Source organism: Cavia porcellus, unplaced genomic scaffold, assembly GCF_034190915.1.
Source record: "Cavia porcellus strain 051 isolate PalLab524CR breed Dunkin Hartley unplaced genomic scaffold, mCavPor4.1 scaffold_6, whole genome shotgun sequence".
Taxonomy (NCBI): domain Eukaryota; kingdom Metazoa; phylum Chordata; class Mammalia; order Rodentia; family Caviidae; genus Cavia; species Cavia porcellus.
The window spans coordinates 83,232,786-83,256,485 of record NW_026947489.1 but is presented as its reverse complement, the minus strand read 5'-3'; the positions used below and the strand labels follow the sequence as shown (position 1 = coordinate 83,256,485).

The 23,700-nt window shown below is 49.3% G+C and overlaps 1 protein-coding gene across 20 annotated transcripts in view; it reads left to right on the top strand.

The window, feature by feature from the left end:
- Msi2 (musashi RNA binding protein 2) overlaps positions 1–23,700 on the top strand; it is a 359,255-nt gene that overhangs the window by 303,569 nt on the left and 31,986 nt on the right. For 19 of the 20 annotated variants that reach the window (XR_010048245.1, XR_010048244.1, XR_010048246.1 and 16 more), the window contains 2 exons: positions 1,086–1,200; positions 9,942–10,016. Coding sequence is in view for 17 of the 20 variants with exons in the window: in XM_063251261.1 (XP_063107331.1) it covers positions 1,086–1,200; positions 9,942–10,016 (190 nt within the window). In the remaining 3 variants the exon portion in view is untranslated. Of the gene's footprint in view, positions 1–1,085; positions 1,201–9,941; positions 10,017–12,626; positions 13,919–23,700 lie in introns of those variants that run through there. The other variant, XM_063251267.1, reaches the window with a different exon arrangement.

Here is a 23,700-nt window from a genome sequence, read left to right as displayed (position 1 = left end):
AGTAGCTTTTAGGTATGCAAGAGGCATGCGACTAAAGAAATTTTAGAGACAGAAAATAAACGGGAAAGATAAGCAGATTTTTTGGGTTTTTGTTTTCACCAGTACTGGGGATTGTACCCAGGTCCTTATCACTGAGCTACATTCCAAGCCTGTTCCTTTTTTTCTTTCTTTCTTTTTTTTTTTTTTTTTTTTTTTTTGAGACAAGACCTCACTAAATTGCCAAGGCTGGCTTGAATCTGCAGTCCTCCAGAGTGCTGGGGTTACAGGCGTGTCCCACCACACCCTGCTGAGATTAGCAGTCTCTTCAAGATACAAGTGTAAAATGAGAAAGCAATGTCCCAGCAGATGAACAGAATCAGTGTTTCAACTTATGACTTCCATCCAGAGTACGTGGTGTGAATTTTATGGAAATACCAGCATTGTTAAGCTAGAAACTTCGGAGGTGAGGGTTTTGGGGTGCTACCTAAGCCTTCTGATGCTCAGTTTAATCATCTGTGATGCAGTGGAGTCTGAGTGGCCTGTTTTGTTTTTTTCTTTTTCTTTTTTATCGGTACCGGGGATCGAACCCACGACTGCCTGCTTGCAAGGCAGGCGCTTATGACGCTGAGCTAAATCCCCAGCCCCCAAGTGGCCTGTTTTGTGAGAGAGAATCCCAGGGAGTGCGATGAGGAGTCCCCAGCCTGTAAGAGTTAGTATAGAGGGTCAGTCCGTCACGAGGGTGATGATTATTGCTATCGTTGTTATTCGTCGGCACATCTGTCCGCTGTCTGTCGCCTGCCTCCGTAACTGTCATGCTTTCTGCACAGGCTTCTGTCTGAGCTCCAGCCCGTGTGTATCTTTAGCTTGTGTCCTTGCTGCCCTTCCAGAACCTAATTTCATCCTTGTAGGTTTTTCCAAAGCAGGATTTGCACAAGTGGTGTGTTTTCTTAAATATTTATTTTGCAGGCCATTTACTTGGCACGGCTATTTTTACAGTGAGTAAGGAGCAAGGCTAAAAATAACTCAGCTCCTAACCGGATCAGTTCTCATTTGACATTTATGTGGAATTCATTTGCATCTCATTTGTTCGCCTTTCTGTTTAACAGGTAGAATGTAAGAAAGCTCAGCCGAAGGAAGTCATGTTCCCACCTGGGACAAGAGGCCGGGCCCGCGGGCTGCCGTACACCATGGATGCGTTCATGCTGGGCATGGGGATGCTGGGTGAGTCTCCCAGGGCACAGTGGGAAGGGAAGACTGTGGATGCCTATTCGCCTACCTGGGCCACTCACCCGGTAGGCAGACTGCCGCCGCAGCCTCAGTTTACCGCATAAGCCTCAGTTTCCTTGTCTGTAAATGGGGATGATCATTCCATGTTCCGAGACAGTGTGTATAGGTGTGTGGTGTATAGGATTCTTGGTACTGTTTTTTCTTTTTTTCTACCCTTGTCAAAAGGAGTCACTCATGCTCTATTCTTCAGGAGTTCTTAAGATCTAAGTACTACCTCTTGGCTTAACTTGTGTGGGATCCGGCTATATTTTCTAAAACTTGGGAGAGAAGAAAAAGTGGGTGGGCGATAATCCTGTCTATTTAAATGATTAACATTTTTCTCCTGGGATATCAAAATTTGCATTTAAATGGATGTTTTAAATAGCCTGTTTTACTCTTTATTTGCAAAAAAAAAGATGAAAGACAAAGTGTGTTTGTTCTGACTAAAAATGATCTCTCCTGGCTTTTAGAGAAATTGAGTTGCATATTATGCCCCTTTCCTTAAAGGTATCTCTGTCCGTCCTGTGTGGATAATTGAAAATCTCACCGCTTAAATGGCATGAAAGATGGAGAAAGCAAGGGAGATGCGTAATGGTGTGGGTCGCAACAATAATTAGAAATTTCAAGGCGAGAGAATGGTATTTTAGTGCAAGTTATTGTGTGTCAGGAAAATACTAATTAAATGGGATAAATGGTAGTTAATGGTAAAATTCCATTCAGGCACGTGAGCTGTCTACTTTTAATGGGTTTTCATTTGGTTTGGCTAAGGGTCCCTCTTGTTTGATAAGCTCTTTATATGTTTTTCAGATTCGCTGCTGTTTAAATCATTCTTGGCTTAGTTTTAAATTTATAAAACTTTTCTTGGTCTCTCAAAGAAATGTATCTACTTGTCTGAGAAAATAACAAGGGACAGGGAAAGCCATTTTGAGGAACTTTTAAAATGGAGAGCAATGTCATTAAGAATAATAAAAATGGCCAAGATGGTAATTTTTCCAAAATTAACTATTTAGGTTTAATAGAGTTCCCAAGAAAATTCTATTGTAATTCTTTTAAAATTAGCTAGATGCTAAAACTTATCTGGAAGAAGTAGTATGTGAGAATAAATAAGCCAGTGTTTTTTAAAAAGAGAAATGAGAGAACACTGGTTTGACCATATACCAGAACATAACTCAAAGCTACCATAATTAAAACAATATGCTAAGTGTATAAAACTGTCCCCAACTTGTGATGGTTTGATTTAAGACTTTGATAAGAAAGTGATGTGGATTTAATAGACTGTGCTTCAAATTTTTAATTTTGACCCTGTCCTAGGTTAGGAGTATATAGCCCCACACTCTGAAGGTATTGGGCAATAGCAGTGAACACCTATCATGAGGGAAGATGGGTCATTTTCTGCAAGTTACTGTGCTGTTGAGCTGTGACAGTCAAGTTAGGTATCTTAGTACGTCTGTAACATAGTGATATTTTTAATTCCTGATAAACTTACAGGAAGAGCCTCATTGTAAATTAAGGAACATGTGTATAGGAATATGCACTTATAGATAGAAAAAGTTAAAGGGTCTAAAATGTATACATTTCTGTATAAGAACATAATTATCATTTTTTAAATTCAGTGAGAATTATCGTTGCTATGTGATAATTGCTTAGTTCTTACTTTAAAAATTGATTTTTATTTCATCACTACCTGATGTTGTATATCTAAAAAAACTCCAAATGGAGTTGTAATTTCAAATGTTGAAGTCAAGCTAAAAAAAAAAGAGTCATGCCTTTACCACATGCCTGGTTTTTGGAGTCTTGATAATATAAAGGCCATAGGGCACAGATAGAGTCCTTTCTAGAACCCAGACCTTCAGGCACTGCCGCCTTCCGGAGTCTGACTTGATCGGCATTGTTTCTTTGTCTGGGAGAAGCTGAGGGATGATGTGAGCTAGGAGCAAAGGCACAGCCGCGTCCCAGACCCCCAGCCACCTCTGTGCAGACACCAAGGCTGGGTCCCCATGGCTTTCATTCTGGGAACCAAGGCAGGAGGCTCTGAAAGCCAGTAGTCTGGAGGACCTACTGCGTGCCCAGCCATAGGCTAGTTAACTAAGCACAGGGCTGGTACAGTGCTGGATTAACAAGGCAGCTGTGTCTTGCCAGCAGGAAGCCTGTGGTCTAGTAGGAGAGACACACTCAAGGGCTCATGATGCAGACACCTACTTCATCATAATCAAGTCTTCCGGTGCTCCAGGAACACATCAGGAGGGGTGGAGACCAGTCAGCACCCAGACCGCCCTCCCTGTGAAGTGGCATTTTGGCTGGGATTGAAAGGGTAGGGAAGCAATGGGCCTTCCTGTCAGAGGGTGTCAGCCCAGTCCAGGGCAAGCCATGGAAAGAGAGCTCAGGCTCCGGAAACGAGACTGAGATTTCTCCCTTGTCAGCTAAGCAAGATAGGGCAAATGGTCTGTCTGTTTTTCGTTTGCCCATATATATGGCACAACAATCTCATTCCATGAAGCTGTTAAGAGGATAAATGAAACCATACCTTGCCTAAAAAATGTTATATTTCAATGAATCTTAGATGCCGTGGCAAGTGAGAAACACCTCCATGTACCATTCAGAAAGAAAAATATGCCATAATTAATCTGCAGGATACTTTTTTTTAAAATGACAATTACTGCACTTCCCTGTTAAATGTGAAAAACAATGTTTTTCACATCAACAAGATTCAGTAGTATGCACTCAAACTGGGAGTTGTTATTAATAAAGTACTGGGGTGCTCGGGACAAGTTACTATCCTGGAAGGTGCCCGGCACCTTAACCCGTGTGGTCCCTTCTTTGCAGGGGCTAAGAACCCAGTGTAACCTACAGGTACAATTTGTGCATGGCAACTGCAGGCACTCCCTCCACCCCAGCCCAGGGGTGTTGCCGGTCATCCTTCAGTCACTATCTTCTCGCCAAGATCTTTCGTTGTGCTGGCTCCAGGCCTCACCAGCCCCACGCGTCCTGGATTTTCAGCCACTGTGTCAAAACTACTCCAATATTTGCTAAGCTGGGGCTCCTAAGAGGTCCCAAAATGTGTCCTTGACCAAGGAAATCTCACCTCAGCCCATTCTGAGGCTGAGGAAAAGGGATGAATTAGGCAGAGCATCCCAGGAATGGGTTCAGCCAGGCCAGTGTCTCCCACCAAGCCTTCTCCACCTCCAGGAGGACCTGAGTTTCGCATGCCAGCCCTGGAACCGGTGCTATCACCACCTGTGATTTGACTAATGAATTTGAATGCTGCAAAAAACTGTTCTTTTTATAATTTATTAATGAATGAAATGGAACAATGTTTCAATGACTTCAGACTTATTTTTGAAAAAAAACAGACATATGTAGCATTGCTGGGGATTTTTTTAGAAGCGAAACTGTGTCCTATTAAAACACTAAAATACATCCGTTCACCAGATACTGCATGAGTACCTACTAAGCACCAGGTACCATTCTAGACCCTGAGGGTGCAGCAGAGAGCAGGGAGGGTCCTCTGATCGCAGGGAGCTGACATTCTAGTGAGGAGCCTGAGACAGCCAACGTGCCAGTCTGTAATTGACTTGGTGCAGTGGAACTAATTTTTTAAATATCCACAAGATTTTCTTCGTACATTGGAAGGGCTCATGAAGGGCAGGCTGATGAATGTGTAATGCAGCGTTATTCTTCTCTGATATCCCTTGGCTGCCAACATCCTTTGGGAAAACCTACACCTGTTTGGGTTTTAACTTTTAACAACCTTTGATAGAATCATAGAATAAGCAGCCTACTGGGAATTCCTTAAAAAGTGGTATAGGAAAGAAGAGGAGTAGGAGGGTTTTGCCCAAGCCCTACCTCCTGCTTCCAAGCCAGGCAAAACCAAAACCAACTGTGCCCCTTAGAGAAACTGTTTCTGCAGCCCTGAGACTGCTGTGCAGTAGCAAGACTGACCCGTTGTGCATCCCGACATGGCAGAACATTCTAGTTTCTCTTAATGAAAATGGACTTAATAAAAGCAAACACATGATTGTTGATATGTTTGATTCCTCTTGACCTTCTCTGCTCTCGACCACATAATCCCACTGCCTTTAAGTCTCTTAGCCTCATGCTATTTATTTAACATGTTGGTTGGAAAGAGCACACTGCCACAGCCCTGCAGAAGAGCTCTACCCTGGCAGGCCTGAAAATGGAGACTTTTGACCTACTTACCACTTTAACCCAAAAGCATTCTTTTTATGGTTTTCTTTTGGTTGTTTGTTTTTGCAGTGTGAGGGACTAAACCCAGGGTCTCATGCATGCTTTATCACTGTATCACTTGTACCAAGAAGCCCCCATGAAGTCTAGATGAGTTTCCCAGTTTTACCCCCTTGTGAAATAAAAGCAAAATATAAATAAATCTTCAGCTGGGTACAGTGACACATACCTATAATTCCAGGACTGCGCCACACCATGGCAGGAGGATGTGAAGTTCAAGCTCAGCCTGGTCAACCTAGTGACCTATTGAGATCCTGTCTCAAAATAAAAAAGGCTGCTGGGCATGTGATGCAAGCCTGTAAGCCCAGCACCTTGGGAGGCTGAGGCAGGAGAATCATGGTGAATTCAAGGCCAGTCTGAGCTATATAGTGAGCTCAAGGCAATCCTGTGCTACAAAGCAAGACTCTGTCTAAAAAAAATAAAAATAAAAAAACCCACTATGTACCTCAGTGTGAAGTCTCAGGTTCAGTTCCTAATATATATATATATATATTCTCATCAAGAAGACTGGAGAGCTATAACCTGCCAGCATTTGCTGACAGATCAGGAGATCAGATGCACCTTACAGCCACACCTCTAGACTTACTGGGATTTGTCTCTCCCCAAACTATCTGTTTGGGTCATTTCTAAGGAGGCCTCCCAGAAGAAGCTGAGAATTCAGCTCTTCATTTTCCTTGGAGCAGTGCAGCCTGTTAGTACTTTCTGAGATGGTACAAAGGTCCAGAGCCTGTGCTGGTCACTATGGTAGCCACGAGCTGCATGGGCACAGTAGCTGTTGAGCACTTGGGTAAGGTATGTGCCACCAAAGGAATGCATTTTTCTTTTTGTATAATTTTAATGTAAATCGGCTTCCCAATCTTGGAGGACCCCCTGCCACTCAGGATGGTTCTGGGGGCCTGAGAATCTTATAGACTCTGGCTATCAAGTCCTTTCCAAGGAAGGGCTCTTGGCTCTTGGTGTTTCTTCTGCTTGCAGACCTCATGGAGCTGAGGTGATTCCCACACAGTGCTCTGCTTGTCACACAGCCGATATGTCACACTCTGGTGGTTCTTTGGATAAACAACCCTCTCTCTTGTCTCTTTTCAAGTCGGAGGCTTGCTGAGAGCAGTTTTCCGTGCCTCTGAGTAACAGAACCCGTAAGAAGATGAGTCACGGACCCATCTAGAATGCCAGCATCTCCAGGTCTGGGGAAAAAGCGCTAGAACCAGAGGAGCTCACTGGCTATCCAACGTTGGCTATTGATGGGTGACTTTTTCTGCCACAATGGAAAGGCAGTTTGCAAGAAAGGTGGTCATCCAGCAAAAGGGTTGATTTTTTTTTTTTTTTTTTTTTTTTTTTACTTTAGTGACAAGAGATAATTACTGTGGGATTGATCAGGCATCCAGAGTACTGGAGCAAATAAATTGTGCAGTGGCCAGTACGGGAGGGGCCCTGCTGCTAATGGAAGTGGCGACTAGGTCATCCTGCCGTAATGTGGCTTGATGGAGCGTCCGCATGGGCCTGCTGTAATGTGTTATTGATATGCAGCCAGCAATTTCCCCCCGCGCGGCTGGGGCTGTGAGCCGTTGGAGCAGAGCTGGGCTGCACAGCAGTAAATGAAGAGGAAAATTGAAGTAATGTTGTATTATAAATTTATAATTTCATCTGCCTGACCTAGAGGGTGTTCAGTGATGGGGACCCAGAGATGAGATTCCCCCACTCTGCCAGATGTCAAATTTTCATCTTTCTCCTTCAGGAGACAGTGATATTGACCTGGCCAAAAAGCAGGATGGGGCCCAAAGTTGGGTGAACTTAACCACACTTTCCCTCTTTCTTGTTGGAGACTTTCAGATCAGCCAAGAAAAAAGCATATATGGAGTCAGATCTGAGAGTGGCCTAAGTACCATTGGCCTGTTTGCTGTTCCTCCCCCTCACCATGGGAAAGTGACACATAGGCTTATGCGTTTTCTGTCAGATTCGCACTAAAATATTTAAGACCCCCAGCTCTGAAATTAGAAGCAAAGGAGCCATTTTTCATTAGAAAAGCCTCTGGGCAGCAGTGATTTGGCTGTTTGCATATAATCCGTTTATCAATATTGTTGAAGTAATGGTATAAGAAATTGAGTGCTGAAAGCTGTGATTTGATAGCAGGTGATTAATTTGGAGGAGACTTGAGTTGCCCAGCCATGAATTAAATACCAGAGAAGGAGCCAGTGTGCCTCTGTCCATTTAAAGCATCTGAAGTCTCCATCTCTCTCCATCGGGTCCTTGAACTGAGCATCTCTGGGCTTCTGCCCTTTGGAGAGCAGTCAGTGCAAAGCTGCTGGATGATTCTGTCCCACCTGGCAGCCCTCTACCACAGAGACCCCAAGTGTGGGAATGAAGCATGCAGAAGTAGAGCAGGTGGCAGGGTCCTGTAGTGGTTCAGAGGGCTCAGTTCGTCAGTGAGTTCAGTGTGGGAAGTTAGGGAAAGCTTTAGCTGAAGCCAGGAAGGAGCCAAGGCTGATCGCCACTGAGAATTTGGGCACATCACTGCCATGCAGGACGGGACCTGTAAGTCCTTTTGCAAGTGGCAAGACTCGTGCTCCAGGAGAAGACCATATCTTAGGTCAGCCTGGATGATGAAATTCCATAGACTGAGCAGCCACTGAACAACACACATTTATTGGTGTTAGAAGCCAAGAAATCCCAGGTGAAAGTTCTGGCAGGTTCTGCATCTGGCGACCTCAGACACCGTGGTGTGCTCCCGACAAGAAGGAATGAGGCTTTCTCTGTGGCTTCCTTTAAAATGCACTAGTCCCCCTCCTGAAGGCTCCGCTCTCATGACCTGATCACCTCCCTGAGGCTCCACCTCCTAAGCCTCCTAATACCATCGCGTTGGCTATTAGGATTTCAGTGTAGGATTTCAGTATATGAATTTGGGGACACCGCATTCAGATCATACTAATCCCCAAGGGCACAGACAGGATGGGAGCCAAGTTTTCTGGCCTTGAGGCCCATGAGTGTCTGTTCTGGGCCAGTGGCGGGCCCAGCACAGAAGCCCCGACACCAGCACCCCAGGAGAGGGAGGGACAACGGGCACAAAAGCCTCTGAGCAGGCAGCAGGAAGACCAGCAAAGTCTGACTCATGATGGCAGAGTGGACCAACGTGGAATTTAGTCAGTGATCTTTGTCCTTAACCCTTGCCTGCAGGATCAGAGAGCACCCAGTATGAAGTATGAGAATCCCCCGGGAGGTTGGTGACAAGGTCCCCAAGCCGAGGCTGTATAGGAGTGCAGAGGATCTGGGTGCTGTCCTAACCCCACCCGTCAGAGTAACTTTCTATCAGCCTTTTGGTGACTGTGGCAGCTGTAGGCAGCAAAGGAGGTGACTAAAGGAGCATGGGCGTGCTGGGAAGTGACAGGAAGAAGAGAACAGGACACAGAGGAGGCAAGAAGTGGGGGAACTGGATACTCAGCACCCCCAGCCCTGGCAAGGGAACGGCGCCTGCCAGGGTCCTGACTCCTGACTCCTGACGTCTTGACACTGGGTTCTGTTGCTGACACTAAAGTAAATTCTGAGCCACCACCCAGCGATCATATAGTAAGGGAGTTCAGGTTCCTGGTAACCCTAAAACCATGACAGACATTCACCTCAGAGGTCAGAGCAAGTCTCGGTGGTATGGCAGGAACCTGCATGTGACCATACACCAAGTAGGGGGAGGCAAAGCGAGCCTCCATGCAGGGGCAGGAGACAGCCTGGAATCTCTGTAAAGTGAAATTTAGCACAGCAAGGTTCCGCAGGCTTTCACTAGAGCCAAAAGTAAGAGGCAGGCAGGGACATGAAGAATGGCTGGAGCTGAAAGGGATTGATAACAGCTTGGGGAGGATCTTAGGATGCACAACCAGGATTTTAGCTGAACCCTCCGTGTCTCAGACACTGACACAGCTGTGGAGGGTGCATGCTGGACATGGGCCCCTGCCTGAGCCTGGCCTCCATGGGCCATGACTCATAGGTCCGGCATTTTCCAGGGCACAAGGTCAGCCCTGAATGGGGCCACTAAACTGCAGCCCCAAATACCCAACCTCTGTCGGATGCTGGCCCTCTTGTCCACTGCCTCAGGAGGAGGCATTACAAGAACTTTTAATCTCCTACTGTCAACAGCTTTAAGGAAAAGTACACGCAGGGTAAGCTCTCCAAATGTCAGAGCTAGGCACGGGCCCTGTGTTTGGTGCCGATGCGTGGCATTTACTCTGCAGGTTCAAGAAAGTGCATGGGCTCTGGGAGGTCTGGCTGCCCAAATATGGGTTAATCACCAGCAGGCTGGCGGCAGCCCCCAGCCACGGAGGGGAACCCCGGCCCTGGGTAAGGACCTTCCCTGGAGACAAAGCCTTCTTCGAAAGTAACTACGACTGTTCGTCACTGCCACCCTCCCTAGGGTTGCACCCCAGATCTGAGGCAGCTGTCTGATGGCTTTCTTTTTCTCTGTATTCAAGGCTACCCCAACTTTGTGGCAACCTATGGCCGAGGCTACCCTGGATTCGCTCCTAGCTACGGCTATCAGTTCCCAGGTGAGTGGCTTGGACACCTTGGGTTTTGGGAACTCGGGAAATAGGATGCATTTGGGAGAAGCAGAGAGGACCCTGAAGGAGAACTCAGTTTACACACCTTCATTTAAGAGATGACCATTGTATCTGATTCCACATCCTTCAGGCTGCAGCTAGTTTCTGACTCCCCAGAGTCTGTCTTTGGTGCTGGATACCTGAGAATAGCAGCTCTTAACAGGAAGGGAAGCAGAGGCAGGAGGCCCCCCATTCTGCTCACCTTTTCTGAGCCTGTCTCAGATTTCTTCTTACTGGGGACGGAACGCTAGATCTAGGGTTCTTTCACCCGTCTACCACCCGATGGCCTGTCTCCTGATCCCTGCGTCTGCGTTCTGGTGTCTGACTTCTCCCTGCCCTTCCTTCTTTTCCTCCTCTCTTCCTCCAGTTCTGCTCTGGCTGCTCCAGCTTGGGGCTTTCTTTTGTGTGTGGGTATTTTGCTAGTGGGATTTGGGTTGCCTGACCATTCCAGATGGGGCTGTGTGAATTTTCCTGTCCTTTGTGAGGTGTCAGAAGCTTGAAGCACAGTGCCCTGCTGCTCCACCTCAAACACAGGGGGCAGCTGGGGTGGGCACCGTCTGGTGGGGTGCGGAGGGTGCTGAAGGTGAGCCCATCTTTCCCAGATAGAGCACAGATGAAAATATGCCAGGTGCTGGCATGTGTCTGACTGACAGGTCAGTAAGGTATCTAGAAAAGGTATTAGAAGCAGTCTGGTCCTCTGGCGTTCTCTGCTGCAAGAGAGGCTCCATGCGGGAGCCCACACTACTCCCCCAGAGGGACCTTCCAGGTCACTACCCCTGTTCTTCAGCCTCTTCCGCAAGAGACCCTCAGGCGCACCCATCTTGGCTCGCTAAGTGGTGCACTGATTCTCTGTGCGCCTGGAACAACGGCTTCCCTTCACAGTCACATTGCCGGTGCCCTGAAGGTTGTGCTGGTCCCATTAGAACAGGGTTGGGAGAATTTAACATGGCATAATATGGGGAACAACAAAGTAGATCCCATGCTGAGATCCTTTTGTCACCTGAGAGCCTACCCTTGGGGACCCTTTCAGCCAGCTTGGGAAACATCTGGTACAACTGTGTCCCCATAACCTTGCGTGCCTGCATCCGCTCCAGACAGAGCCATGGGCAGGTGACGAACCCAAGGCTGAGCTGACTGGGTTGGGGTCCCCCGGGCTAGTCTGTCGCTGGAAGCCAGGGTTTGGAATGTGCACAGGAAGGTAGAGTGATTATGCCTAAAGATTAGCTGTTTATCACCGGCTCCAGCTCCTGCAGCTTAGCACAACTGGCTGGCTCTGAATGGGACAGAAACCTGGCATTAAAGTGAACAGGCAGCGTCTCCCAGATCCATGGGGCAAGCTGTTCTGTTCACTCAGTCATCAAACTTTTTGTCTCCTTTTCCTGCCCGTCCACACCCTGACAGCCTTTTGCTCTCCTTAACTAGTGGTTAGAAAGAGGTCCCTGGTGGCCAGAGTGAACCTGCTGCTCTCAGAGAGGCCAAGGGTGTGAGTGACCTTGGCCAAGAAGGAGTGATCTTGTGGCTGGACTTGAGCCTCCTGGGAACCCAGGCTGGGATCAAAGGTCATCACATGCCTGACCTTGGCCCTCCAGGAGCTGCCCCTTGTGGAGCATCAGCGCCTTAGGATTGTCCCAGATGCCTTCCTGACCACCTAGTGGTTCTAGACCCAAAGCCTAGGAGGCCCCTGTGCTGTTCCAGGCAAGGGCCCAGGATGTGCCATTGCTGTGGGAACCAGATGTGACCCATCCGGCAGCTTGGCTTCACAGGCAGGGCCACATGCAGCTCTTGCCTCAGGTCATAAGGAGTGTTTCCAGTGGGTGTGGCTAAGGCATGAGGGACAAAGGGGTACCCAGAGCTGGGGCAGCCCAACCCTCTGCCTTCTCTTCACCCCCATCTGGTTGCTTCTGTTGACACCACCCCACACCCCAGGGAGCTTGTGACTTTGTGACACTGGCACAGCTTGCTGGGTCACCATCTAACTGTCCTGATGTTTTTCTTTGTGGTCTTCTCAATGTCCTCACTGTGTGCCTGCCTCCCACCTCGGCCCCTCTGGTGCTGTGTGGATCCCATACCCCACTCCCAGCCCCTCTCCTGCTGTCAGGGCCCCCAGAGACAGATAGCCGAGGAAAGCAGGAGCAGGCCTGGTGCTCGGGAGCTGCCGTCCTATCTGCGTTCATTCCCAGGCCCGCCAGGGAATGAAGACACAGCTGGTTCCTTTCCATAGCGTCCGGCTTTGCACCTGCATGTCCCCACCCTGTCTCCCTTGGCGGGGGTCCAGGTCACACTCCCACCTGTGTGACATGGGCTTGTGGCAGATTTCTGGGTCACACAGGCAGAGTTAAGCAGCACTTGCCCCTTCTCTGAGATGCTCTGAGGTGGGGGCTGGACATCTCTGGTAACTGTTAGAGCCACTTGGGCGATGACTGCTTCTTCCGGAGCCCAGGCATCAGCGCCGGGCCAGGTGGAAAAGGTCTGTGAAGGTGCGATGAGCTTCTTCTCGTGTTCCCCCCGGTCTTCAAATTCAGGTTCACTTGTTAATTCTGTTCTTGTTTCACTTTGCAGACTATTTGCCGATTTCCCAAGACATAATTTTTATCAACTAGCTCTTAATGGGGTTTACCATCATTTCTAGAGAGGACATAGCCCCGTCCTGGGCCACCCTAGCTGATGTCTGGGTCCACTGAAACTCTGTCCTAGCTGCCTATTTGAATGAATATTCCCTTTCTGTTTTAATTCTCGGAAAAGACTTCATTGCTTCACTCAATTTAAAAGACAAAAATCATTCTCCAGTCCCATCCCGTTTTGCTTCCTGTATGCACCAGGCCAAGGGGAACCATTCACAAACTTTGTAGAAATTCCTCAGGGGAATCCAGGAAGAAGGTATCAAGTTTTTAAAATAATGATCAACAAGGTTTGTTGGGCATCTCATGGGGTAAGCACTTAAGTGCTGATGGCCCAGAGGGGTTGCAAGCTATGTGACTTCAGAAGCACCAGTAGTGGATGATGACAAAAGTGAATGCACGCTAGATCCTTCTAGGAAAAAAATATGAAAAAACATAATCTGAAGAGCGACTACACAGTTGTTATCTAATTGCCTACATTGTTTGGGGCCAGCCTCTTAGCAGCCCTTGGCATAATAATCACATCTGCCTCTGAGAAGCGACAGCAGAGTCACCCTGGCCCTGGCCTGTGCTGGGCACGTGGGCACCGACTCACAGGGGGCCCCTCCCTCTACAATTCCCTCCCCTCACTGCTGTGCTGGCCTTGCCTGCCTGACTGAGGGACCATCCTCATCAGCTGCCTCTGGGGCTGGTTTCCCAGGCACTGCCCCTGGAAGGCTCTTTGTCCATATTGCTGACCCTCTCCCACTGAAATATCTCCTCTCTTGGTTAATGACCTTCGGCTCAGTTGGACCTGCACGAGTCTCCCCTCTGTCTGTGCTTATGGTTTGTGAGAAGTGACCCATTCGCTTCCATCTGACGCAGCCAGTGTGAGCAGCTCCATGCATTTGAATATCGTTGTCCTTGAGACCTCACAGACACAGTGTGGTTCATCGCATTAAAGATGCTGGATATTATAACTGGATAGTTTCCTTTTATTTTGCCACAGGCTTTTCTTATAAGTTTTTTTTTTTTTTTCAAAAAAATTGTATGGTTCCTCCTCCCTTCATATTTTGGTTTGCTATGAATTGCTTTGCCTTGGTGAACTTGTCCTGGTACCCTTGCCTCACAAACATGTCAACCATTGTGAATTCCTCCATCTCTGTAAATAGCTCATCTGTGCTGCTCCCTAATGACGTTTTACTTTTTCCCCTGTAAGCAACGGAGGTAGAAAAATAAATTGTTTACCACGGACATGCTGTGTGCTGCTGTCTCTTAGCTTGACAGTGTCCTGTTCTCGCTCCCGGGGAGGTGAATGCACTAAATAACCAGTACTGATGAGAGCGCAGTGCAGTCTCTAAAAGCATGCGAACCCCCCCTGCTGCTGCCTGTGCCCAGCCCCCCCTGCTTCCTCCAGAGCCCGGGGCTGGCTCACTAGCCGTGATCTGTCCTTGAACAGTGTCAGAGCATCTGCATGCACCAGCTGCACGGTCCCATCCCATGCCCTTCTCTGCCATCACTGCCACCCTCAAGTGAATGCGCCACTGAAACATCTGGAGCCCTCACATCTGTGGACCAGGTGTGTGTGTGTGTGTGTGTGTGTGTGTGTGTGTGCTCATGTATTTGCTTGTGCACACTGGTCTGTGGGTGTGTGTGTGGGGCTTGCTTTCATTACTCCCAGTTCAGTCTCCAGCAGTGGAAAGTGGAAACGTGGCCGGCTGTGTCATCAAAGGCGGCCGTTGCAGGTCTCACCTGGCCGTCAGGAGCCAGGTGACTGAGCAAGTTATGCAGCCCGGCAAGCCTGGGGATTATGAAAGTGCCTCGATGGTTAGGCGATGTGTGTATGTGAGTGTGCTTTATAAAGTGGTAGATGCTTTCAAGTTAGAAGTTTTAGAAATAGTGAGCATTGATGTCCTTGTTATGACAACTTGCCAGGATAGAGTCCCTGTCTTTATCCTCCGTGAGCACTGCCTGGGTCTGCCGCTCAGTGAAAGCAAAATTGAGGTGGGCTAGTGATCCAGTCACACACTAGAGAAGGTGGCCTAAGCAGTGAGTCCCCAAAAGTCAAGTAGAATTAGCTGACGCATGGAAGGAAAGGTATCATGCCTTTGGCTGACAAATGGCATGCTTGAGTCCTGAACTGGGTAATTCTTTTAAAAGAAAGACAAAAATAATAAAAAGAATGGACTAAACCAAAGAATTCCTTTCTCTCTCCCATGCAAAAGAAGCCTGGATGTGGCTGCATAGTATTAGGGATCCATTTTTCTTTTCTTTTCCCATTCTGTCATCTTCAGCATGGGATTCTACCTCATAGTCAAAGGAGACTACTCAAGTTCCAGCCATCACATAATTAGAACTCATGTTGGACACGCTACTTAGATCCATTTGGTCAGAACTTAGTAGCATGGTCAATTTCAGCTGCAAGGAAATGTCAAAAATGTCTTTATTCCATGTGCCTAAGGCAGACAGCAGAGTTAGTTTGGCTCCAACTATCAGAAAGTCTCCACCCTTGGTCGCAGCTCCAGCTACCAAGCTAGCCCATCTCTGGAGGTTTGGTGCTCCTACCTCCCTCACAGGAAGCTGTGTGTGCCAGCTGTAGGGGCAGCACAGGTCCCAGGTCCTGGAAAGGGAGACCCTCCCCAGCTGGCTCAGCTAGGGCTGTAGTTCTGGAGGTGCTGTGTGTCCATCCCCGGGGCAGTGGGAAACAGGTCTCCTCTCAGTGTCTCTGTGGACTGGTGAGCACTGCTTCTTGGGGGCTCCCTGTAGCTGTGGCTTCCGGTGACCTGCAGAGAGGAGGGGTGTGGTAACCGTCACTGGCTGGCAGCCACAAGAACTCATGGTCCACTCATTATATACTCTATCTCAGTTTCTCCATCTAATGATGGCTCTTTGGTGTCAGATGACTTCTAGGGACTCTTCAGTGTCCTTGGCCATCACCCAGGCACATCTTTTCCAATGCTGCTCTAGCCCCTCGTCAGTGGGGGCTGCTGCCCAGTAAGCTTGTGTCCAGTCATCTAGACTGGACAGAGGCAAAGGCTTGCTGGTGCATTGTAGCCTGAGGGGTCATGGCTTGAATGTGGGAAGCAGAGAGACAAGTCCAAGTGTTCGGGAGGCAGAATTCACCTCACACAGGATGCTTGGGGACAAGGAGGGCTACAGGAGGGACTGTGTCCTGGCCTACTCTGATAACATCTTGCAGTTCTCAGAAGTGTCATTGGCTGTCTCACCAGACACATAGGGTCATGCCTGAGAGTGGTCATCCCCTCCTGCAAAGACCTCCATGGTCAGTCCCTGTTCAGGAGAGGTGAGAACTGGACATGTGCTTGGGGACTGGCTGCCACCCTCGCCTCTTCTGTGTGCTGTTTCTGACCCAGTTCTCCAAGGGAGAGAATCCCCAGCTCAGCAGCCATGCCAGGAAAAGGCCATTCACAGACCCAGTGAGCCTCGTTTGGAATCCATGTTGCCTTCCTGTTTCAGTTTGTAAAAGCCTCTTCCTCAGCCGCCCCCCAGATGCTCTCACCGAAACTAATGACCCTCGGCTCTGTCTGATCGTTGCTTAGTGAGCAGTGGCGGCTTGTGATTGGGGAGTGGATCTTGCAGCATCCCGACAGGATGCATGGCTTCCAGATAGGTTGTAACCATGGACTCTCACCTGTAGGGCCCCAGCTAGACGTTGCGGCACTATAAACAGACGAGCTCGCTTGTTAAGGAGAGCCCCACACATCTGTCTCATCCCAGCCCTCTAATCTGCACATCCGCTCCGCCCTGCGGCCTCCTCCCCGGGGATTACCCCTTCACAGAGGCTCCGCAGCCGGCTTTAAATCACAAGCCAGCTCCCCCAGGCCAGCCTGCTCCTGCACCACCTGGCCCTGTGTATGCTTGGGGTTTATCCTCTCTTTTGAATATTAAAGGGAGCTTACTCAGGAAGGCAGATCCGCTGCTTTCAAAGAAGATGGAAAAGTAAAATTCAGCAGCACACCCGGAGTCCAGACGGGCTTGGCAGGAGGCTTGTTGGGGCTGTGTGTGTGCTGAGGTTGCCTCAGTGTGGAAAATCAGGAGTTGACTCTGTTCCCAGATGAAAACAGCACAGTGCCTAATAGGCACTTAATAAATGTTTGCAGAAATGAATTGGAGCAATCGGAATTGACAGGAATTGTGGGTTTCACTTGCAATCCGTTTTCTGCGCCTCTCGAAGCCCCTCTGCATAAATAAAGGGGAATGTGAATACTGGAGCACAGCTCCCAGTGAATAAACCCGGTGGACTGTTCTCCAGAGGGAAGTTGGGAGTTAGAGTTCTCGCCCTTCTCTTGTCAGGAGAGGACACTCAACTCCAGCCTTGGTTTCCCCATCTTGCAAATGGGCCTGTTGATCTTTGCCCTGCCTCCTCCCTCACAGAGAGGCCTCAGTGAACCAGGAATGGTCTGAGGTACTGGGAAAGGTAATAGTGTTGTGGCCATGGAGGGCAGCCCTGGACAAGGAGCAGAGTGACCGCCAGGGGTGGCAGTGAAAGAAACTGGATGTGGCTTCTTCCTCATCCCCAGGAGGCTGAGACCCAGTGCTCCCCACCTCCCCGCCAGGTTCCCCGCACTGTGGTCCGAAGCTCGCTGCACTTGTGTGGGTTCCTGTAGCTGCAGCCTCATAGTGCCCATTAAGCCTGCCAGCAGGGACTTAATCACCTCTCCGCCAGCCTTCAGTTTTCATTTCCATCAGCAAAAGCAAGTGAAAGCCTGCTCCTTAAAATATAAAACAATCAGAAAAAAAGCTTTCATTATTCAAAGAGTGTGAAATTGTGAGCAGACGACAGTGCTGGGCCTGAAGGCTGGACAGAGTGTGGCCAGCCAAGGACAAGCAGAAAGCAAAGGTGTGAGCGCCACTCCCTTCTCCCTGAGCTGTAGAGTCCTGCTCTCAATCTTCCACTAAGTCCTGGGACTGACTGGGTCTCCTCTGCCTCTGCTCGATGTGCCCAAAGCCGGGACAAGAGTGCAGACTGCAGCTGGTTGTCACACCCATCCCAGCAGCACCTTTGGGGACTTCAGGGATGAATTCAGAGCCTGGAGGGGGATCACCCTATTGGTGGCCAGATGGAGTCCTTTTGGTCTGCCCAACTGGTGGTGGCAGCATGCACAGGACAGTAAGCAACAGAAGAAAAAGCTCTGAATATGTGTGGGAAGCTTTCAGGAAGGGGCCATGTCTTAGGCTGCTTAGGTGAATGCAGCACACAGGGCTTCCACTCAGCAGAAGTGCATTTTTCACAGTGCTGGAGGCTGGGAGGTAGGAGGCCAGGGCACTCACATTTGCAGTGTCTGGTGAGGATGCTTCCTGGTCTGCAGATGGCCTCTTCTCACTGTGTCCTTGTGTGGTGAAAGGGGCCAGGTAAGCTTCTGGGGCCTCTTGTATAAGGGCACTAATCTCAACAAGGAGGGTTCCACCCTCGTGACCTGATGACCTCCCAAAGGCACGATCTCTAACACCCTTAATTTGAGGGGACAGAAACATGCAGACCACAGAGGGTAAAATCTGTACTGGGAAGTTCGCCAGACAGATGATGAGGGAGGAGTGTTCTAGGTGTAGGGATCAATAGGAGCAAAACCATAAAACACTGCAGCATGTCTTCTCTCCTCCTCATCCCCTCCTCCATTGATTCCGTCCTAGTGGCTGGACCAAGACAGTGAGATGACACTTTTACACCGGGAAACAGGTGCCCTGTCTCCTCAGACCCCAGCCTCGTGGGCAGGCAGACTGACCCAGTCTTGCCATGGGAGGCTACTCCACTGATAAGCCCTGCAGGCTGTGCCTGGTGCTAGCTGGAGATGGGAAGGCTTGTCCCGACACGCTCACTCCACAAGGGACGGGACAGCCCAGACTGTGCAGGCCCTGCCGCCTGCTCAGAGTCTGGGCAGATGTTTAGCTGGCCTGGGGGCATCTCCATATCCAGCCTTGTGGGGATTCAGGGAATTCTCAGAGCAGGAAGAGACAGGCTCCTTCTCCCACACTCCCACACTCCCACCTCCATGCCTGTGTCTCTTCCACCCGTCCCTCTATCCATGCTTCCCTTATGCATCTGGCCCTCGTCCTATCACAGGCCCTGCTCTAGATGCTGGTGGCAACATGATACATCAGAGACCAGCCTCTGCCTTTATCACTTGTTAGGGGCAAAGGAGCAAACAGGTTTTTACTTGTTGAAAGGACCAGAAAGGCTCCTCTGCCCTTACCCTTTCAAGAGGAACTGGGAGGAGCCTGTGGTACCTCCCAGAGGAAGGAAATGTCCAGACAAGAGGGCAGTGGTACTGTCCGCCCAGCTGATTTTCACAAGCACTGGTGCTCAGACATCTATCTTCCCATTGGCACAGTTATGTCACGGGTGTGGCCACCCCCAGCCAAGCGCTCTTGAGCCCTCTTCAGCCCTGCCGCCTCTGGTCACATGACCCACCACAGGTAGAGCTCACATTTGACCTGAAACTGCACTTATCACTCAGGCAAATTATAAGTGTTATCTGTTAAAGCCCCCAGGATGCCAAATGTCATGTAAATTAATAGGATATTAGACTAGGAAGCACCAAAGGGATGTCTCAGCTCTACTACTCTTACCTTGGGCAATAACAATAAAAAATAGGAATTAAAATTATTTCACTTGCTCTGAGTGCCTAACAGCGGCACCGCGATCTCACTGAACCCTCATAGCAGCCAACAAGCAGACAGCAACTACTGTTTCACAAAGAAGGAAAGTGAGGCAGAGAGGGCTTTATGTAGATTTTGTTGGGTCTCATACTAGGAAGGATGGGAGGTAAAGGATACTGTTTACTATCCCCTCCCAGGCCCCAAGCCCTTCATCTGTTACACACAATAGTGACATTTAGCGAGTAGAATGGGAAGCCACCTGAAGCTATGCGGGCAGTGTCTACCCATTGATGCCATTGGTGTCCTGATTACCATCTCGGCACCAAAGTCAAGTTCTGTGTTTCCTAGGTAAGGGAAGTAAGTAAGGCATAGAAAAGGCCATTCTGCCTTTCCTGTACTGGTACAGTGTTGTGACCACTGGCTGTTGGTAAATAGCTGTTGCCCTGAGTCCCCCACTCCCCCTAAGGAGCCTCCCCCACCACCTTGGCTCTCTCCCGAGACTCCCTGGCCACCCCATAATGCTCAACAGAAAAAAGGGTGCCCAGCACACAAGCAGTCTATCAACTCCTAAAGCATCCTACCCAGGGGTGACTGGGGTGGGGGGTCACCGATAGGGAGAGAGCATGAGAACCCAGGGATTCTTTATTTTCTGAGCTTGTGTTGGAGCCAAAGATGGTACCTGGGATGGCTCAATAAATAGTCCTGATGCTCAGGGCTCCAGCACATGCTCTCTTGGTGCAGAGGTAGACATAGCAGTCCAGACGTAGATCCTGGAGTTCCCAGGATCTGTTGGATTGAAATTGGGGAGACAGTAGGCATGAGGATTTAGGCTCAGAATGCCTCCGCAAGAGACCCTGTGGGGGGAAACCAGATTTTAACTCTTCGGCAGCCTAGCATTGGAAAGCTGGGAAACCCACTATTTTATATGCTAACCTCATTAGGACTGTGGCCCTCAGAAGTTCTCTCCTTCCGCATGTGGGGAGCAGGCCCAGTCCGCCCACCCCTTGCCCTTACGGCAGGCAGGCCTTGGCCTTCTTCTCCAGAGGAACAGTTGCCAACGTCCAAATGACTCATCTTCCCAGCAGTGGCTGAGGGCTTCGGGTTAGGCATTCCCAGCCCAGAGCCCCCTCAGCATCCCTTGTCTTGTTCTTTTCCAAATTCTTTTGCAAATGGACGTACATCAGCTTTTATCAAAGCAAAATGGTGCCATTTGATCATATAAATGTGTCCCTTTGGTGATTAGCTTTGCTTCTTCTTTAGACACTGTCCTGATATGAGCCCCTGGGCCCTTCCACTCCAAAATTGTGTCTTCCAACTTTCTTCCTGCCTCAGCTGTTGGCAGCCACCACCCTCTGCTGTTTGCACAGAGGTCAGAGCTGTGAATTTTCTTATAGAAGATTTAGCCTCCCCTCCCTAGAAGGGTCTGCCCAGGAGGTGGAGCAGCCTGGGCTAACCAAACTGACAGATGGTAGTGTTTCTAAACTCTGGTAGGACATGTTTCCTACATTCTGGGTGACAGTTTCTTCTTTTGGTTGCTTATTTTTTTTTAGTGTTTGGATTCAGTGAAGCAACATTGGATTTAGCCAAGAATGGTTGCACCATCTATAGAGATTGCTGGTGGGGGAAATGCCGCATGTGTGCTGGGAAGTGAGCGGAGAGCACTTGTAGCATGCATAATACAGGAAAATTTGTTTCTAATGGACTTCTAGAAAGATCTCTTTCAAATCACACTGGAGTCATAAGGAGCTTCAGAATTCTCTCATCTCCTCTTTTTGAAAGAGGAGCGGGGGTGGGGGGGAGTAATGTCAGAACCATACCAAAGCATGTCTGCTGTCTTCTCAGACAGCCTAGATTAAGAGAAGATTAGGAGTAGATTCAGGAAAAAGTTCATGACCAACTGCTCCCCAACAACAGGACAGGGGGCTATGCCCTTTCAGTATTTTCTAAAGCAAAGGCACTAAGGCTTCCTCTGAGCGAAGTTCTGTCCTACTCTGTGCATCCACATCTTCCAGAAGGTCTTTAAAAGATAGGAGACCCAGGTACGCCTGATTCTGTTGGTGGAGATGGGGTCAGGCCATGGTGTGTTGTTGAAGCTCCTCTAGGGAGAATGGAGACCCACTGCTCTGGATAGGAACATCTGCAGGGCTCTCTCAGGTGCCTGGTTACAAGAATTAGATCCTGTGCTGCGTTCTCAGGTGGCATTTCAAACTTCCTCAAGGCACAGGGAGTGACAGCTCATCTGATGTGCACTGTGACTTGACTTTTTAAAAACCATAGATCCCTTAAACCAAAGGTCTCAACCCAGGCTGCACAAAGACCAAGTCGGTCAGGGTCCTTGTTGGTGGGACACAGGTTGCAGAATTTGTAAACCTCCTAGCTAGTTCCACGGAGCTGAGTAATTAGCCCTGGCATCCTCCACCGGATTAGCCGTGATCTTGAGGGCATTTGATTTGCCCCCCTGGAGCAGAGATTGTGGGAGTAGGGGAGAGGCTGCTAGACTTGGAGGTAGCACTGCTTTCAACTATGCTTGACCAGAACGGTGACTCTTGACCCCAAGTCCTGACCATCGTCAGCTGTTGCTCAGTGAGAAACTTCTGTGGGGCACTCTGGGCTGGATCCTAAATGGGACAAGTGACTGAGTCCCTGCCCTAGAAGAGTTTGCCACCCAGCAAGAGAAATAAGATATGCATATAAAAATAACTATGCTTAGGTAAGGCAGAAATTGCTAAGTGCCACAGAAGCAGTAAAAAGTAGGTATCGTGTCATCTAATTCTTAAAAAAGAAAAAGAAAAAAAAGCTCCAAAACACATAGACTTCTCTGATTTGCAGTGAAGGATCACAGTTCCCAAAATCCAGGGAAGTGGGATGACGACATCTTTCACTTAGACGAATCTATAACCCCAGAGTGGTATCAGCACAAACCCCAGAGGACTTGGGTTTGTGGTTGTCTTGCACAGAACCTGCAGTCACACAGGGCTTATGGTGAAGGGACTGCAGAGGTCACCATGCCTGTCCTCCCTGGAGCAGAGAAAAGCTGCTCAGGACCCAGAGAGGTCAAGCTTCTGGCCCAAGTTTCAACTCGGGTCAGTCAGGGCTGGAAGCCAGGCTTTGATGCCCAGCCCTTGTGACCCTTGTGTTACCCTATGGAAGAGCAGAGGCACTTCAGACTTGCAAGGGCAGGGCTTTATGTTTGACACCTTTCACCAAGGACAGCTCCTCCAAGACAGGTGCCTGGCCTGCCCTGAGTCCCATTAGCACCTCAATCCTTTGTATCCAGGCATCTTGTCTGAGTGAAAAGTTCCTAAGTTCCCAGGTACTCAGCCAGAGCCCTCAGGCCCTCTGAGAATTGAATAGTGGAACACTGAAATCAGGACATTGTGAAGCGTTACAGACCACTAATATCAGTAAGGAACTCGGGCCCCTGTGTGCTTCTGACCCTCTGACTATGGCTTCCCCTGGCCTGTAGAGCATCCCATCTTGAAGAGGGGCTGGTCGCTGGACAGAGACTTGATAAGCTGTCATGTAATGACAGCTTCCACTCACATAGACTGACTCACTGCCAGGCATTTGTCTTAAGTTGGTTGCACATGCTAATGTGGCCCCGATGTGGTCATCTGCCTTACAGATAGGCACATAAAAACACAGAGAGAGAATAAGAAACTGGCCCAAGGTCATACAGTTCCCATGGCCAAGCCAGGGCTTGAACCTGCACAGGCTCCTCCTAGTCTGCGGGCTCGGGTGTTTACTGTGTGCTAAGCTGCTTGGATGGCCCCATTAGGGGTTGGCCAGGGAAGCTGGGTAGAGGCAGAGTTCCCCACCCACTCCATTCCCAGGAGCACAAAGTGATGGTCACCCTATTCCAGGAGTCTGGGTCAGGGAGCACATGGGTCATGGGTCAGAGAGCTCCACTGCAGCTTTGCTCAGGCCTCAGCCCTCACAGGAAGCCCTGAGTCCTGCTAAGACCGCTACTTAGTCCCCTAAGTTTTCCTCTCACCACCCACAGCCATTGCAGCCCTCTCCCCAGCTTCCCAAGGAGGTGCCTCCTCGGTGCCTGCGGAGAAGTCTAGAACAGGGCTTCCCTTTCTGTGCTGGTGGCCCTGGGGAGGTCAGCTCACCCAGATCTTCCTGGGTGGGCCTGTCCTGGAGGTGAGCTGTGTCTCCATCGTCACTGCTTGAGGCTCAAGTTGCCCTGATGGCTTCTTTGGTCTCCACACCCATACACATACATCTAACATACAACACTCACCCACCTAACACACCAGGCGGTTGCACAGAACACACACCCAACATACATACATCCCAGTACATGTATGCATGCAGCACACACAGCACACACACAACTCCCCAACACAAATACACTCGTTCCTTCCATACCTATCTTGTGCCTGTGCTTGCCCATCCCCTGCTCGCCCACCTGC